Raw genomic sequence first — 18,532 nt, 5'->3', positions numbered from 1 at the left:
CTTCTCCGGGTGCCATTAACAGTGAACCATCTGTTATCATGCCCAAGACATGGGTGGGAACGCTTCAGAGTTTGAGAGAGAGAGAGAGAGAGGGAAGAAGAGGAAAAGGGAGTGGTGCCATGTGTATCGCTAACGGAAAGAAAGCACTTTCACACAGCCCCTCCTTTGAAACCCACCATCTCTCACTTAGAGAGAGGGGTATGACATGGTGTGTTACAGACAGCAACACAACTAAATTATTAATGCACAATTTTGACTCAGTAAAGATAATTTGGAAAGTGTCACCATTTCTAATTTGTTTAAAATTTAATTCCCAGTGGAACCTTTTTTGTTGCAAATTATTAGTCCCTGTTTTTCCTTTTCTCTGGTAATTAGGAATACCCAATCATAAGTGTAGGCTCAGAACTTTCACAGTCAACTTGTGAGGGTGCACATTAGCATGTGTCCTTCAGAGCATATGCAGCCAGCCAATTCAGAACTGCGAGACTTGTATTGCTGATGTTGGCAGACCGCAAGCACCCAGTCAATCTGTGAAACTGCCACTGCGCAATGAGGCAAGGACTACCCTGCCAACCGAAACTTTCCTGCATTGGCAACCCTAGCCTATACATCACCCTCCTGGCTACAGGTGGCATTGGCATGGCAAGGATTTGTCCCAGAAGCACATTCTCATTGCACTCATCCAAAGAATGTCTGCCAAACGGGTAAGTTTGGATCACTTTCAGCTCATATAATGTGTCACCCATGCTAAAGGGAAGGAATCTTTGTTACAATACCAGCTGAACTGCTTTAACATTTGACATCTTCAAGGAGTTGACTCACTGGTCATTACAGAACCTATGGTATATGGTGAAAGAGGGGTGTTAGCCCTAATGTCCAGGTCCCACTAAAACTAGCTCTCCACATTTGACCACCAATCATTCACTTCATCTAATTGGCTATACAACCCCTTGCATTCCCTACCCACTTTCATTCTCCAGGCAATCAATACGAATGAAAATCAAGTTCTCAGCTGACTGACCTAATTTAAATGTAGATAATACAAACTTGCATGAATCTCAACACCTCTCATTTTTCATAAATGTTAGCAGAAATGCCGTGCTAATGGAGGTTGTTCTTTTGCAAGCTGTCCGTCACTCGGGCCCTGTCCTGACCACAGCTGCGGCCAAACCAAAGCTTGTGGATCGCTCAGCCACAAACCGAGAGTGTGGGAACTACCCGCTAACCTTTCCACTTCCTGTCGTTCATCTACACATTAGTGACTGCGCCTTGCAGTCGCCGTCTCCTGAGAGCTGAGACCCGATTCTGCCAGGCAGAACAGAGCGCGGTCACAAACCGTGGAATATCGCAGGAAAAAGAACGCTCTGTGAAAGAACTGACATAATAAACCTCAGCTGTGCAGTACTGGACGTGCTGAAAGGAATCAGAATCAGAATCAGAATCAGAATCAGAATCGAATTTATTGCCAAGTACATTTACACATACGAGGAATTTGCTTTGGTCAACACACCGAGGCAGCCATCTGCGGCGCCAACGTATTAGATGAAAAATGAGAGAACAGGAGGAAGGAGGAGGAAAAAAAAACAGTCCTTTCAATGAAACGAGAGGGCACTCGTTTCATTGAAACGAAGAAAAACCTCAGCACATAGCAACATCATAAAAACATTACAAACATTACAAACATTACAACAAAAACTCGAAGACTTGCACATGTGGTAGGGGGTAGGGTGTCGGGGAGGGGAAGTGTCGCAGCACAGACACTGGGGGGAGCGCGCAGCCGCTCAGGCGCATCGCATCAACCCTCAGCAGACTGCACTGTAACGGGGAGGGAGGGGGGTGGGAGCCAAGAAGGCGTTGAGTAGGAGGTGGTGTGTGTGTTATCTTCATGTGCGTGTGTGTGTAAGTCCATGGACTTCATCTCCACCACAGTCTCAACATTGTCTCTGCCGTCTGATACTGATGACGAGGACACGGCCGTTGCCGTGGAGATAACCTCGAAGAGTCCTGATCCAGAGACAAAGTTCCATAGGAGCAGGGAGGTGGGGGTAGGGCCGAGCATCTGTCTGCATAACAATCCAGGAGAGTGGAGAGATATCAGCCTTCCAAGGCCGATGTGGGGGAGCCAATGAGGATAAGGATTGTTTTGGGTTCAGGCAGGCTCTGCATTTTTCGTCTACCTTTAGTCCTGTGGTTCTCTCAGCGTTGTTCCAATCATCCGAATTAGTGGCCCATTTCAGTGAGCCGAACCGACAACTTCTCCAAGTTGGTATCCGTCATGCGAATTTGCGATCCAATCGCATCCAGTTTGCGATTGAGCTCACAAATCGCTTGAGTCTGAGTGTTGACAGCCCTGCCCATTCCCTCAATGGCGGGCAGCTTCCCAATTAGTGCTGCCAACGCCTTCGGCATTTTGCGATAAATCAGGATGCTGCCAGCTCCAAACAGCAGAAAGCCTGTTATCATAATTCCAATCAAGTAAACGTCTTCAACATCCTCAACGGAAAGGATCGACAGGCACACGACCCTCCACTCGTTCCAGGAGTCCATCGTGTATCCGGCTGCAAACGTTCCGTCGGGGCAAGAGGGCTCTCCCTGACCCGTTCTTCTCGTCGAGAAAATACTATCAATTGCGTTGAGAGACCAGTTGAGGGACTAATCTAATCAAAACCTTCTTACCCAACTGCGGTACCCAACATTTTCCCCCAAGCTCATACGCTGTTGAACGGTCGTAAGACTCTTGCCTTATCTTTATTAAAAATAATTATAGGGGATAGATTATGAATGTAGTCACCAAGGGAAATTTGTTGCGTGGACTTTTTTTGAACCTAGAGAATACATTAAAGAGTGTGTTGCACATTCTATCACTTGTATTAATATTATATGATATGACACAAAATTATAATAGTAAATTACAGTAAAAGCGAACATTATATAAAAAATATTGAAGAGTAAATGTCAGGAAATGATCATTGCAAAATGAATGAGTAAATAACTTTGGCAAACAAACCCAGGAGATCCATAAAATGTATTTTCATTGCCAAATGCAACTTTAAATTATATTAATGCGAAAAGTTGAAAAAAGAGCTTCCCAGTGGCACATTTTACACAACGATCACGCGAAGGCACTTGAGTACCAATTCATCATTTGTTCATTTAGTTTACTAGCCAAAGGCCGAGTAGTAATATACCCTGAACTCTACATAAATCATTCGCCCTGAAATGAATCAAACTGGAGACAGCACAACCATCAGCTCAAATGAAAAATGTGGTTACGTACCTTTTAAACACATCATTAATTCACCCATTTTAATAAAACAGCTCAGGATACTGTATCTGCACCACTTCCCAAAAGTAAAGTAAAGCAACAGGGCACTGTTTTGTTGGTGTCACGGCTGATAATACCTGCTGGAGATCCATAAACATCTTAATAAGTTACATCAATAAAGGGCTGCATTTATGCTCAATCTTTAAAAAAAAACAGAACAGCCTAATACATTTCAATTAAATTAAAGGTACTCTACTCACGCATAAGAAAATATGTCAACTTTATTGTTAAAAACATGTTTTCAGCTGCCCAGGCCCTCACCACACCAATAACACATGACACATGTCAATCAATAAATAAATGAATACATTTTTAAAAACCTTTAAGTTGATTCGTATTTTTGGCAGGCTTGCCATCTATGACAGCAGGTGGTGGCATAAGTGTGTATTAATCCCTTATAAAATATCCAATTCCCTTTATGTAACAGCAATTCCATACCCAACAGCCAATTCCTTTTCACAGTAATTTCTGCAATTCAGTTGCTTTTTCCACAAACCACGGGCTTCACACATGCGTTTCTCAGAATAAAGAGCCCTTTGTCCCCTTACTGCTTTACCCTTTGCCTTTGAGAAACTGTACTGCGTGTAACTTAACAGCATCTTAGCATGCAATGTATGTTCTTGCGGGTTAAAACGGGAAAGGATCATTGTGTCATCTTTGTAGTATTTGTATTTGACGAGTAAAGAACCCTACATCTTTCATCAAGGTAGCTCTTATCAGCACAGCTCTGTGCAGAGGGAAGTGAAAGAAAGAAATAAAGAAAGGAGAGCGAGAGAGAGATTGCCAGTGTCCCTCCATCTCTTAGGATCCTGATGCACAGTGGCCCTGAATTAGAACAGGACATTCAGCGAGGCTGACAGACTTTGTAGCACTACTTTAGTACAAGGGACGCTGCTGGTGAAAGCTCTACACACAGACACAGAAGCATACATTCACATTCTAGCACACAATCTCTCTATCTGTCTCTGTCATGCAGGAAAGCAGACAGAGGTACAGACAAACACACACACACACACGCACGGTGCATTTGAACTTATTTCTTAAGATTAATACAAATTATATCCTCTCTTTTGCCTCTCTTTCTTATTTTCTAAGGATTCTGAGTGAGCAGTGGACTTAATCTCCTACACCATTTTACTGTTGCCCCTTTGACTTCGATATATAGTACGGTACGTCGAGCTGTTTACACTCACCATTTGAATGCATCATTTGAGCAAAAAAAATAGACAGAAAACTCAGTATATCCTGCATATGCACGGCAGCCTTTGATGCTAATGAAGTGGAAGAAAACATCACATCTTTGACAGAAGGACATGTTTCGGTCTGCTCCGAGTTAAAAATAGGTTGTCAAGCTTAGCAGTTTTTGCGCATTCCTGCAATAAATCCAAGAGATGTGGGAGCTAAGAAAAGATTATGAGGAGTCCAAGAAAAGACTGACGAGCCCGTGAGAATTAACAAGGCCCTCCCGCTATGGGGAAACTCATTCCCTTACAGTGCATCAGTGACTGAGCTGTGGTGCCATCTCATAGGGTAGTATCTAGGACTGGGAGGTAGGAATAAGGTGGAAAGCAATTATATCTTAATTACGAAAGCTTCTGCAGGGAGAGGATTTAGTTTCGCATCTTTTTACCGCTATCCCGGTCACAGGCAGCACGCGAAGCTCGGACTCCCGACTTCGCATCTTGCGTTTACCCGCGAAATACGTCATCGTCGCATTCCGGCGTTTTTTCCTGCTCACGCCATTCCGGCTCTAAAAACAAGGGCTCTTTCTTATTCAAAACCGGAGAGAGCTTCAAACCGGGACCTTGCCCTCACAACCGCACAAATAAAAATGAAATCAACAGCAATAACTCAGCGAAATGGGAATTTAAGCAAGCGACAAGTTCAATTAAAACTTCCACAGGCCATCATCTCCAATATAATCACCTCAAAAGCAACAATAGGCTGAATGCTGTAACCTACCCCCCAGTGCACCCAGCATGATGCACCATAGGTATCCTCTAATTAAAACTCACATTATGCAGTAGAAGATTGGACAGAGCAACCCTTCTACCTTTTTACTAAAAAACAAAATGATTCGCACAGTTCTGAACATTAAAAGAAGAAATGCAGGTATCCCAACGACTTTCAATCCTGGTTTATAGAAAACTAAATAAAATGTGTTTTGTTGAATAAGTATTTGAAAAAAGAAACAGACAACAACAACAACAGCAACAACAACAAAAAGCAATGCGTACTTACTGAGTAGTTGAGTGTGCCATTTGAAGGGAGCCAGACTGACTGTCCACCTAAAATCAAAGCCAAACAGAACTGGACCCTTTCACTCAGGGGCCGGGCTATTTATTTACCTGCAATCTATCACGGGGAAAGTGGACACCTGAGACAGCACACTGAGTTCTGGGCAAGAGAATAAGAACAACTTGACAGGACACCTCTACTTCAGAATGCCAGGTAGCCATTTTAGACAGATTAGATAGCTTTAAATGTGTATCTTTGTTCAGACTCTAATACAAGCCTTCTTCTAGCACAGAGACTCTTGTGACTATCAGATGACCAGTAGTAGGTACACTGTATGTTCTACGTGCGCATCCATTCAGGATGTGTGCACGGATGTTCACGATTAACTGGGACAACGGGACATTTTTTGATGGGTGAAGGGGACTTGGCAGGCACAGTATGTACTTGGACCCAGTGGTCTCTCATTTTCGGGTGAAAAAACACAAGAAAAAAAAAAAGAAAAAAGAATCCAACTACCCAGCAACAACTAACGGACAGTATCTGCAATGGTTGAATGCGGCAAATTTGATTTCTAATAAAATCGAGATCATTACAGAAACATAATGAATTTACATTTAGCAGACACACTTATCCAAAGCAACTTACACAACTTGTATTCTTTTAGCAGACAATGTGTATATACAGTACAGGATGTTTTATGGATGTTTGCTGAAGCCATTCAGGTTAAGCACCTTGCGCAAGGGTGTAATTCTAGTGCCATACTTGGGAAACGAACATACACCCCTGGAGTCGCAAGCGCAGTTCCATAACCATCATGCTACGTGGCTGTCTGACATGTATGCTCAGGCAGTAGCGTGGAGTAATGGTCAGGTGTCTGAGGCTGTAACCAGGAAGCTGCAGCTCCTAGACAATTACAAGATTCATTAGCAAAACCTGCTAATGTCCAAGTTGCTCTGGATAAGGCAGTCATAGAAATGAATGAAGTTATGTAAGGGGGAGCAAAAGAGTACCTACGTGGCTCACAGATTCACTGCGGTGCAAGGCAATGCAGGCTACAGAGTGTCTGGGAGACAATAATTGCATCTGAGACGTCTTAGTGTTGTGCTTAAGAATTAATGACATACGAATGAAGAAATCTCACAAGTGCAATTTTTATAACCATAGGCTGGGTCCCAATCTTATCATTACTCCACCCTCACAAACTTCACTTGTAGAACTTTACTCAGAGGAATCCCCTTTGAGATCCAAAAGCACCGTTTGCCGCCAATTTTGGAGCCAGTCCAATCAAAATGAAGTGCGTTACGCCTCCTTTCCAGCTTCAGATTTTCTTGAGGGAGCAATGTCACGCAACTGCAGACTAAATGAGCAAAATATTCCCCATAACTCATTGCAAACTTTCAGCACGGTCTGCTGAATATATTCTTGAACTAGTCTGGCATGAAATGGAAAAGTCCTGAATGGAAGCAATGAAGCTATGGTTTTTTTTTCTTTTTTTTTTTGCAAATACTCTTTACATTAATATTATTTACAAAAAATAGAGGTAGCAGTGGATTAATGTTTTCCAAGTTCCAGTCGGGTCAGGGAACTTGATTTATTTGGGGTCACAGGAGGACTGTTGTTCCTGTTAATTTGGACAAAGCAATTTCTCTCACCTGCTGCTGTAGAACCCCTGGCCATAAAAAGAGATTGGTCTTGCAAGACTGCTGAGCAGTCAGGCTAAGGAAGCCAGAAAAGTGAATAAATAAAGCAATTTGTTTCATTGACTAATGTCGCAATGAGATATTCTAACGATGTATTGCAATATTAGTATTCAGTCCCGTTCAATAGATGGCAGGTTTGTGGGGATACAATGGGGAACAAAGCAATTTCATGAATGCAACCCTCCCAATGCCCCATGAACTAACCTCGGCATCACTTTGTTTCATCAAAGGCTAAACCCTGAATCAATGCTGAACCCCTACCCTTACACCCTAACATAGGAATCTCTCACAGGGGTGTACAAGGCATACTTGCAGCAATGAGCCAGGGGGTTATTTTTGGAGTGGGAGGCGAGGAGTCATAAATGCACAGTATGCTTCTATTAGCATGGTACTCTACAGCTGCTCCAACATCTAATGGGTCAGGGATAGGTCAGATGGAGATTAAGTGCCTGTTTCGGCAATGTGAAATCATGTTGTGTTTTTTTTTATGGGTAAGGGATTGGGTGTCTGTTATACAAGCGACACATGTTTCTAAAGCTATATCACCTTGAACAGTCTCCTATTGTTAAGCTACTGTAACAGGGCACCCCAGCAGGAGAATTGAGGGAGGGGCTAAAAGCTTTGTTAAAAGTCAGGGAATCCTGGATGGCACGTCCTTCTGTGTCATCTCTGTCTCAACAGTGCACCTGAACACTAACTGGTAATTCTACACCAGATTCTGCTAAAAATCAAGGAAAGAGTTAAAAAGGTCAGTGATAAATATCAAGTGACATCAAAATGTATAGGTTAGATGTTCTTATTTGTCATTCTTCTTATTCAATTCCAGATATCTGCATTTGGTGCATTCTGAGGTCTGGATATGTGCTGCTACTGTGCAGTTTGAGGTTGAGCAGGACTGGTTTTCAACATCAATATTTTCAGACTGGTTCTACTCAAGATTACATGGACTGTGCTGCTCTGTTAAAAACATAACCTCAGGAGTCCAGCCAACTGATTTGCACATTGCAATGTTTATCTAATGTAAACACATGAGCGGTTTCCTTTCAGTGTGATAGAACAAACAGGTGATTAATCTACAGACACGTGGATCACACAGGCTAAGATGCAACCGCCACAGGCATGGTGAAGAGACATGCTGGCAGAAATGCAAAAAAAAAAAAAACCCTGATAACAACCAAAATCCCAACCCAGGGAGCTGTGATATCTAGTGCCGGAAAGAGTATTAGACTCCCACCTGGCAACCAATGGCAAGCAACTGTACCTTGATTTCTGCAGTAAGCATCCAGGTGCAATGCGCTACATATGCAAATGCACACACTTAAATTAATTGATAAGACAATCACTGAAATATCCATAAAAGCCTGCCAAAACTAAAGCTTACCTAAACTGAAGCTGAAAGAGGATTTTTTTATGGTTAATTTTGAGAGTGGTTAACTCTTGAGCGCTCTGCTGAAAAAAGTCCTTTCATAATGACATTCTGAAGGTCGAAGTTCATGTTGTGACTACAAAGGAATCATTTCAAGTGAAAGAACAGTTTCCTCGCGACTCGCTTCTGTTTCAACATTTTTTCCCCCCAATGATCTGAGAACCATTAAAACACAGCAGGGAAGCAGTGATGATTTCATCCAGTCTTCCTGTAAGAAGAACATACTACCCAGTTTCCCCACAAACCAGACATAAACAGTTGAATCATAAATCCCATACATTCATACAGCTAGCTGAAACTTACGTCATTAATAGAGATGATGATGATGAGAGCCCAACGCCCTCTACCTTTAAGGAGACCATGTTCTTCAAAGACAACAATTACGGGGTGAACTGCCAGCTTTGTTCGCTTATTTCTTTCATGACCGACAGGCTCTCTACATTTATACTGAGCAAGCTTTCTGTAACTGTCGGGAACGTGTTGGTGTCCTGTTTGTATGCAGCTGATAGACATTGGATAGCCTATGTCGCACATCTCTAAATTGGTGCCCTTTCTCCAAATGGATACGTTCTTAAGATACCGGTAAAATGGCTTGTGCCAGCACTGCTCCTTGCTCTGGTACTAGTCATGGTACAGGGAGTTTTCCAGCTGCAGTATGCGGAGCTAATGTCCACCAAGAACACAATTTACTTAGCCTTTACATGTTTGCATACCCATGAACTAGACGAAGACATAAATGAGGAAAAACATAACAACCACGATGGATTTTACGAGTCCCGGCGGAAATGTGAAACATCAACAGCTTTTCTCAAACAAAAATGGAATAACACAGCAGGTTAACAACATGGTGTAATGCAGCGAGTACATACAATGTAAACATAAACAATGTTCACACGCACAATGCCCGCGTTGACGCTCGTCAAAGCGCAAGAGAGCCGCAAGAGTGGTGATCATGGATCTGGAGAGTTTTCCAGGATTTTATTCTGAATCAGACTTAAACCAGTATTATGTTTTTAACTACCAGGCATACGCGTAACTACTAATAAAATCAGGAAGAATACTTAAATACACTACATATGACGTTGGAAGGACCAAGTATCGCACTGCATCGTACCTGAAATCCATAATAATTCTATCAATGGCACGTCCCACGGCGTTAGGCTTAGAATTACTTGATATCATGGGGACCGTTTGTGGGGACTACTCTATATAGACCGTGGAACACAAGCATCAAACAAAGCTACATTAATCCGAAAACTATTAGTGAAATAGCAAGTAGCATCATACATTTCAACCTTACCTTTGTATATAATTAACCACTCTGCTGAAAGAATCACATGAGCCACCGGTTCCTCTCCACGACTAGGTGACGTCTTATTTCACAGCCCTGCAACAATTGCACACTTACATACCCAATGTTACACCAAAAGTACGCGTGTTTGCGTCACGAGGTGATGGTACTTCAAGAAATATTCAAGAATCCCTTACAATATAAGAAACGCATCAGGGAAAATCAGCTGTTTCCAAAGACTTGCTGGACTGACGCCATTTGTCCGTGTTTAGAGGAGTTGAAGCGAATCTCAGCGACCGAACGCCGGTTTGCTGTTCTGAAGACAAAAAATCACTGGGAGCGCCCCTTGTCGGCCAAGAGGCGTCATTCGTTATTAGTTATGCCTTGCGTCTCATAGCACTGACAGCATGTGGGACAAAGCATTGCTTTATCTTAGAGGCTACAAACTCATACTGGAAACATACTTACATTCGTCACGTCAAAAATAAATGTATCGTCTATTTACAGTGACTTTCCTTTCTTTTGTGCTAACTGCTACTTGTTGCAGATACCACTCCCTGCCCCCCGAGATTTATAATAAATAATTACATTGTAACCAATAGTACACAAAACCAATGATTGTATTGGCCATACATGCATTTATGTATTCGTGATGTGTGAGTGACAGCCCACACTGAGTTAATCAGGTTTGCTGCTGATGTGGATTTTGCCGAAAACACTCAGTTTCAGATTTTGAGTTTGAATCTTGGATAGCGTACCTAGTACCAATTTTTCTCTTTGAACACATGGGCATGTTGATTCTCACCGATTGCTTTGCTTCCTCTGGTGACGAATGTAAGAAGGGGAGACTTGTATATTACTCCAGTGCTAGCAAGGCTAACAAATGGACACACAGAAAGTCTAATGCAATTACCTTTTCGTGTTCAGATAGCCAATAATATGTATACATTTGCTGCTTGTTTGTATGATATACAAGGCAGGCTGTTGAATTTTTACGTGGAACAAACAGCCATGTGAAGTATTTTCAAGCTTATCCATCCGTGACTGAAAGGACGGGACTTGGCATTGATTCAAAGTTGTTTATATTTCACAGTGTTAACAACCTCAACAGTTGACCGCATTCTGTCACTGGTATGGAGAATGATTGCTCTACTTGAATTGTTTGGGAGTCTTGGACGAAGCTACACAAGGTAATAATACAAATGAAATTTGAACAGTTGTACTTGCAAGCTATTCAAGAGCTACAGTCAAATTTATGCAATAATTGAAAAACCATATTGGCAAGAATCTTGTCAGAATAACATGTTTAATTCAAATTCAAATTCAAACTGAGCTCTATCTACCATATACATTGCGGAAATTTCAACATGATAAGCATGATGATAGCCTTGGTAATATCTATCCTGGAGACATTATCAGATTGAATAAATGTGTGTAGATGAATAAAATTAGCATACATTTTGAAATACCAGTGTTTTTAAAATGATGAATATTTCTTCTTATTCTTTTCCTTAAAACTATAGTAAATTTTCAATCACGAGACTATATAAAGCTACAAAAATATATCTGTATTTTATAGATTAATATATCAGAACATATTATTGTAAAATGAACACTAAGATTAATTTGGAGAGAATACACTGGGCAAACGCATTGTCGAGTGAAAACATGCAAACAGGCTGCACTACTACTAAATTTCAAACTTTAATTGCAAGGAGTTGGCTCCATGAATTACATTTTTATTTTAAAGTACAGCGGACAGCCCACCCTCCCTTCATAAAGTATGTTTTTGCTTTATTCGGACAAGTAAAAAGCAGAGAGGGTACATATAGATAAAGGATCGGATCTCAGTAGGCTCTGATCCAACCTCTGCTCTTGAGGGGCAGTCGCATAATGGCCCAACGGTCCGCCACCCCTTCATAAAGGGTAACGCGTGACTGGCGATTGCATCGTCCAGCGTATTGGAGGGTTCAGTTAGACGGGGATTCACATTCATCGCTATTTAACGACCCACCGCTGGTCAATTGGGCGCCCGTGGGCTGCATGCTACAAGAACTACATTCTCCCGAAATGGTAGCGGGGTTCATGCATGTACCCGGCTGCGGTTGCAGATGATTGGTCATTCCAAATTGGCGTAGGAATTGGATGCGCTCAGCCTCACGTTGGATGCCAAATTTATATACAAAATAAGTGTCAGTTTCCCTATGGCTACACCTACATTCATTCATTCATTCATTCAATAACAAAGATATTGTAGATACACGCGACTTAAAACAAATTTGTCACAAGTGACATTTAACTAAAAAGAGAAATATCTGTTGATTACTGTACTTTGTTACAATAGACCTGTTCTTTATTTTTGAAATACAATCAAACACAGGTCCAAGATAATGATCAGTGGGCTCTGTCCCACTGGTAAGAATAGAAGGAAGTAGCATTACTGCTTTTCACATGGGGAGACAGTCGATTTAGCTGGTGAGAAATAAATTGACAGACACCAATTGCTATATCAAAATGATTCAATAAATATTAGCTAAAAATGAGTCATCATGCTTGCAAGTGCTCATTTGAAACATTCTTAGGGCTTTATTAGGGGAATAAATTGCTAGTTTGAGAACAGATCACGTCTGGCTCTTTTTTTTTGCCTGAAGTGGATTGCATATGTGCCACACACTGCGCATTGAACGGAGAGACAGATTTAGCCTCTTACTGCAGTGCTAAAACAGCATGAGAACATATTGTTTCCTGTTTGCAGGCACAAGGGAGTCAATAAGGGTGAGTAAGCTGCACGTCTGCTGATGTCAAAATGAGAAGATATTTACCAATAGTTTTTTTTTGCCATTTTTTAAAATCTTGGAAGGATTAAACACAAGCATGCGTGCATGCGTATGTACAATATGTATGTGCATGCATGTGTTTGTGTGTAAACTCATGGAGGTATGAACTATACTGTATGGATCCATGCTAATGCAGACATGTTATGTGTGTTTGTGGGGTGTGTGTGTCCTTTATATATATATATATATATATATATATATATATATATATATATATTCTGTGTGGGTGCAAGTGTGCATACTTGTGTAAATATGTTCTGTATGTCAGAATGTGGTTGTGCTGCTCTGGACTGTACATGTATGTGTGAGTTTGCTTGCTCGTGTAGTTGTGTTTTTTTTATCATACAGAACATATCTACAGGTGTATACACACACATACAGTACATACCAGCATACCCACATTCACACACACAGTGTGTGTGTGTGCATGTTTGTGTGTGTGTGTGTGTGTGTGTGTGTGTGTCTTTAAATACTGCCGGAATAGTTTTGGTGTAGAGCCCCCACCCCACCCGTCTAATTACTGTGAATGCTTGCATGTCTCTCAGCCTCTCTGCAGCAGTAATGGCCATAATATTTTTATGCTGCTCTCCAGTACACTGCACATCAGCTGTGTCAAATCAGACAGGGTTTATAATGCAAAGAAAAACATACTAATGAAACTTCATCATTTACCAATATAAGCATGTACGTATGCATGCATGTGTGCATATACAGTATGTACGTATGTATGTATGTACGTATATACAAACATGACAATGCAAAGGCACAGCTGGCATGTCCTGATCACTGAATTAAGAAACCACCACTCATTCCACAGCCTGAAACCCAGCCAAAACACTGTCCTTTAGTCTGTTACCTGGGAGCGTCCCATGTGTATGGAACACCCACAGCTTCCCCATTGCTTAGGACAGGAAGCAGCTTTGGCCAGACATGCCTTCTAATTCTGCTCAGTGGAGGCATTCTTATAGAATGAATGGAAATAGACTCATACTAAAGCCATGTAAAGTCATTGTCTTCCAGTGTGTTGTATAGGGCAGATGCTTTGCAAATCAATATATTAAGGACCGAATCATATTATTTACATAACAGATAAAAATATAATGAGACAATGGATTGGAGAGCAAGCTGCTTATATAAGGTATTAAAGGATAAAAAGATAAGCATTTTTTCCTGAGAGCATGAATTCAATACAAATGAAAATAAAAAGATTGAAACAAAAACATGACGACACAACAAAATTCTACACAACCCGAGGAGGCTTACAAGACAACCTACTGATACAATAGATACATGTGCAACAGCTTATAGTTGGCTTAAAATCATTTATATAAGATTTAAGTTACCCAATAAAGCTCAATTGATATATTTTAGAAATACTGTTGTTTCATTCAACAAACCAATCCAATAGTATATCTGATTTGTAATCAGTGGATATTGCCTGTGGTAGCTTATTTGTGTTTTGCTGGTGGTTCACACTATTATATGTTGCATGGCTTGAATTGAGATACCCCACAACATTTATACTAATTTCATACTTGACAATACTGCCACCTGCAGTCCAAATGAGTTGTAGACGTGTAACCAGGTTGTTAATACTGCATACTGTCAACTCATTTTATTTCTTTATCATTTTAATATTCATTTGAAATCCCTTGCCATACTGTACTGTATCAGCTGCTCCTATTTAGCAGTAAAAACAAATTTAAGCTACATATACCATATTATACAATTTGTACTATTACCCATTATTTAGCCTCCAAAGCCTGCCCATAGAGTACATTCTGTTATAAAAAATGAAGTGTGAAACCGCAATGCATATTTCCCAAACAAATTTGTCGTTATTTTGATCACGTCATGTGGTCACATGTGTTTTTAAAGTCAGGTAAATTGGTTTCCCTGGCTACTGTGGCTGATTTGACCTGATTGTGTTTTGCTTTTATGACCTCTTTTTCTTTCATTTTTTTGGAGCAGTAAAAACAAAAATGCTTTTGTGTCATAGTCTCAAAGACAGAAATGGAACTAGTTAGTGTATAAACAGAAAGCTTTATCAAATCCCACTCTAGAAGTATGCTGAAAAACTCCCTGACTGCATTGTAGCTTTTTAGAGTCAAAAGCTATTAGTAATGATAAATTAAGTTGAGTTTTACTCACTTCAGCAGTTCCCATTTAGTTTCTTGTGCATTATAATATTAAATGCATTATTATGTTTTTTAAAATGATAGAAAATAACATTGTAAAGAGGGAATATTTGACATGCTCTCAAAAATGGCCAGGTCAGTCCTTTAAGTGCAGGGCTGTCGACCTGGCCGGAGTCCTTTGAACCCTGTGATGGATTGGCCCCGCGCTCTTCCTGCCTCTCTAAAGAGCGTGTCACCATTGATTCTGCTCCCTCACCGGGGGCAAGCCATTTTAAGGCCTGTCAGGAGCGGCGAATGAATTGGACAGAACAAAGAGCGCCATTGAGCTTGTCCGGCCGCTCTGAGCTGGTCGGGGGTGATTAGCGCTGGTCTCGGCCGCCCCTTGATTTACTCTCTCGCCCCGAACGCTATGGACTTCCGATACGGACGCGGCGGACGTAAATCCGGCCGAGGACCTCCCCTGGAAAAGAACCTTATTGGATGTCGATGTTCGGGGACCGTCGGAAACCGAACGCCGATCGACCGCGTCTCTCGGCTCCCTGACCGCCTCCCTTTGAAACCGATATTTTTTAGCGGGAGCACCGTGCGCCGGGACTTAGGCTGCATGGGAGACATTACATCTGCCCGAGATTAATCACCGCGAGAGGAAGTGATCTGGCAGACAGCAAGCTGACTGAAAGATGAAAGGGTACTAAAAAATAATTGAGAGACCCATCTGCGAGAGCACTGAATCAGTGCTCCTTTTAAACAGAAGGAGCCATATTGCTAGCTGCGCTGCGATAGGAAGTGCGAGTGTGAGGCTGTTGTGATGACTGCTGTAACTTGTTGCCTGCGAGCAGTTTGTTTCAGGCCTGTGTAGATTTGAAGAAATATACTATGGGACTATGCCAGCCTTGTGGTGGCTGTACCTCCTCAGAGAGAGAGGACGTGGCACAGAAAGTGTGGCTGTCAGTCAAGACTAATGGCTCTTTCAGACAGAGAGCACGTGCATGCACAATGCAATTCAACTTTCTGCTAGAAAAAGCTCAGAGAATGCTGTCACTCACGAAAAGTAGTGGTCTTCAGATAAAGTAGTGGTCTACTGATAACTTTCACTGATAACATTCTAGTGAACCATTGTTTTATAGTTCTAACAAGCTGAAGCCGAAAACTTACATTATACTTTTTAATAAACCTAAAAGTACATATTATTATTATTATTATTATTATATACATTACTGGCATACTGTCAGCTATCTCATTAAGATGTTTCATGTTTCACAGTTTAGCAATTACTGGTTGGCTGCATCGATTGCAACAGTCACAACAATGTGGCAAGCTGCATGTCTATTTCTACAAATTGTGCTGTCCTTTCCATTGTAAACAATGAAGGGCAAGTCAAAATTGCATGATTACTCTTTCTGGGTAAAAGACCTAGAGAGTGACCCCTCCTGTCTTCATCAGCTCAGACCACAGCCTTTCCGCTCCACTAGATGGCAGTGCAGTGTAAAATGTAAGTCTGCTCCCATGCAAGCAAACAGGCCTGCTACAGTCACTATTCATAGAACAGGCACAGAGCCAACAGCCAGCACAAGAGTAGACACATCAGTATACATGTCTGGACATGCTACAACATGTTCCATAACCCTGAATAACATCCCAAATACAGAACGAATGACTGGATGGCTTCAAGAGCTTTTTCCACATTCTGTGTCCTGCCATGGACAGCATGTTCTCCTTTCATATTGTGTAGACATTTCTCTCTTAATATTATTATTTTTTTATATCAAGCAATACAACAGCAATATAAAACGGGCTCTCAGGTCTCCGACATGGAATGTGGCTGTTGAATGAGTCAATGAATGAACAATATGAATTTCCACAAAAGTATAATATTGTCTTATATACTTCTCAGTCATTTAAGTGTTGAGAGAGATAGCCTGTACCTTTGGATTTTAGCAGAAGACTTGTAATTCTGCTTAATGCAAGCTGTTGACAGGTGCTTCTTGCAGATGAGCTGTTCTCAATATAGTTCATTATAAAAAGGTGTGTAAACACAAATGGTGTGTAAAGCATTTCTTTCCCTGTAAGATTTGTTACAACCTAAATTAATGTGATACTTACACATCATAAACACTTATATCTATTGCTTGGTCATGCAAAAGCTTATAATATGATGTGTAGGTGGATGATTGGATTCTAAGGCCCCAGATAATCATAAATGACACTGGCAGCTATTCAATTTTTATGTTTAATTTTGTATGTATGCAGTACGACTCAATAAATGTTCACTTTACTGTATGTTAGCATCATATTTGCATAACATTATCATGGACAGCTGACATTTCGTATACTTTACGGGAGCAATATTTCCCGCCTGGAAATCTTGCACCCACTTCAAACCCACGGCCCTCTGCTCAAGGGTCATAAACACTGCTTCACACCTCCTCACCTTGAAGTAAAGTCATGCTCTTTGTGACTAACAAGTGAGTCAATGCTATTCATGTCTGCCATTCCTGTATAATTGTGGGTGAACTCACTACAGGAATACAGACTTTCTGTTCCACACACACACACACACACACAAATGCACAAGCACACACATGTACGCACACGCACACACTCACGGACACACACATACATAGACACACATGCACACAAACAAACATTGTGATCATTTGAGTTGTGTTTTTGTTGCATGTGGTCTTTTGTGCATAATCTGTAACAGTCTGTAGATTAAAAAAAGGAAATGTAGACACCCCATTGCCAGGGGTGAGAAATGAACGGAGGCCCTGAGGTCTGCCAGTAGCCCTAGGCGTGTTTATGCAACAGCAGCTTCAATATTTCATTTGTTCTTATTTGAAATAAGTAGGCTGTGCGAACAGACTTGTATAACAAGCAAAGTCTCTTCTGTGAGTCAGTGATCCACTGAAGTTAAACCCTGCAAACACAGAGCTCTCATGCTGTTTTGAAAACGCAAGGAAAATATGTGAAATAAAATATTTGACAAAACAGTGCCCTATTCACACAAATATTCCACTTCATACTGTAAAATATTAATATAGTTACACACCATAATATGTAGTTTGTATATACAGTATGTAAAACTATTTTCTAAGTTGAAATATAATGGTATGTCTGTATTTTATGCTGTAGCATATATCAGCTTTTCATTAGGAAGGGTGAGCACATTGCTGCAATGTACACTGCAACTTCATGAGAGTGATGTGTGTTAGCTCAGCTGGGGTGCTGCCTCTCTGAATATAAAGTGGATGTGGCCGATGAGTGTGGAACAGGGTAATGTGTTGCTGGGTGGGAGACGGCTCCATTGGCACGGGTCCCAGACTGCGGATAGTGGGAAGAGTGGGAAGAGTGGGCGGGACCGAAGCAGCGGGAGGGAGGGGACGATGTTGGGGATGGGGGAAGGGGGAAGGGGGGCGGGGTCACCGGCACTTGAGGGGGAAGGCTCTCCGCGGCTCTGCCCTCCTTCTGTCTCCCGAGTCGCCCACGTGGTGCTCCAGCTGGTGGCCACGCCCATCCTCCTCCCCTCCCCTCCCCTCCCCCTCCCCCTCCCCCCGCCCCCTCCCGCCTCAGCGTG

At 41.6% G+C, this 18,532-nt stretch overlaps 1 protein-coding gene across 3 annotated transcripts in view; it reads right to left on the bottom strand.

Moving 5' to 3' along the window:
• rnf144ab (ring finger protein 144ab) overlaps positions 1-10,331 on the bottom strand; it is a 29,275-nt gene extending 18,944 nt beyond the window's left edge. The window contains exons 1-2 of one of the 3 annotated variants that reach the window (XM_064339792.1): positions 10,178-10,331; positions 9,990-10,076 (exon numbers count right to left, since the gene is read on the bottom strand). Coding sequence is in view for 1 of the 3 variants with exons in the window: in XM_064339790.1 (XP_064195860.1) it covers positions 5,567-5,586 (20 nt within the window). In the remaining 2 variants the exon portion in view is untranslated. The other 2 variants (XM_064339793.1, XM_064339790.1) reach the window with 2 other exon arrangements.
• Positions 10,332-18,532: the final 8,201 nt, after the last annotated feature.

This window comes from Anguilla rostrata, chromosome 6, assembly GCF_018555375.3.
Source record: "Anguilla rostrata isolate EN2019 chromosome 6, ASM1855537v3, whole genome shotgun sequence".
NCBI classification, from domain to species: domain Eukaryota; kingdom Metazoa; phylum Chordata; class Actinopteri; order Anguilliformes; family Anguillidae; genus Anguilla; species Anguilla rostrata.
The sequence above is the reverse complement of the archived record's forward strand: the minus strand, read 5'-3'. Positions and strand labels throughout refer to the sequence as shown.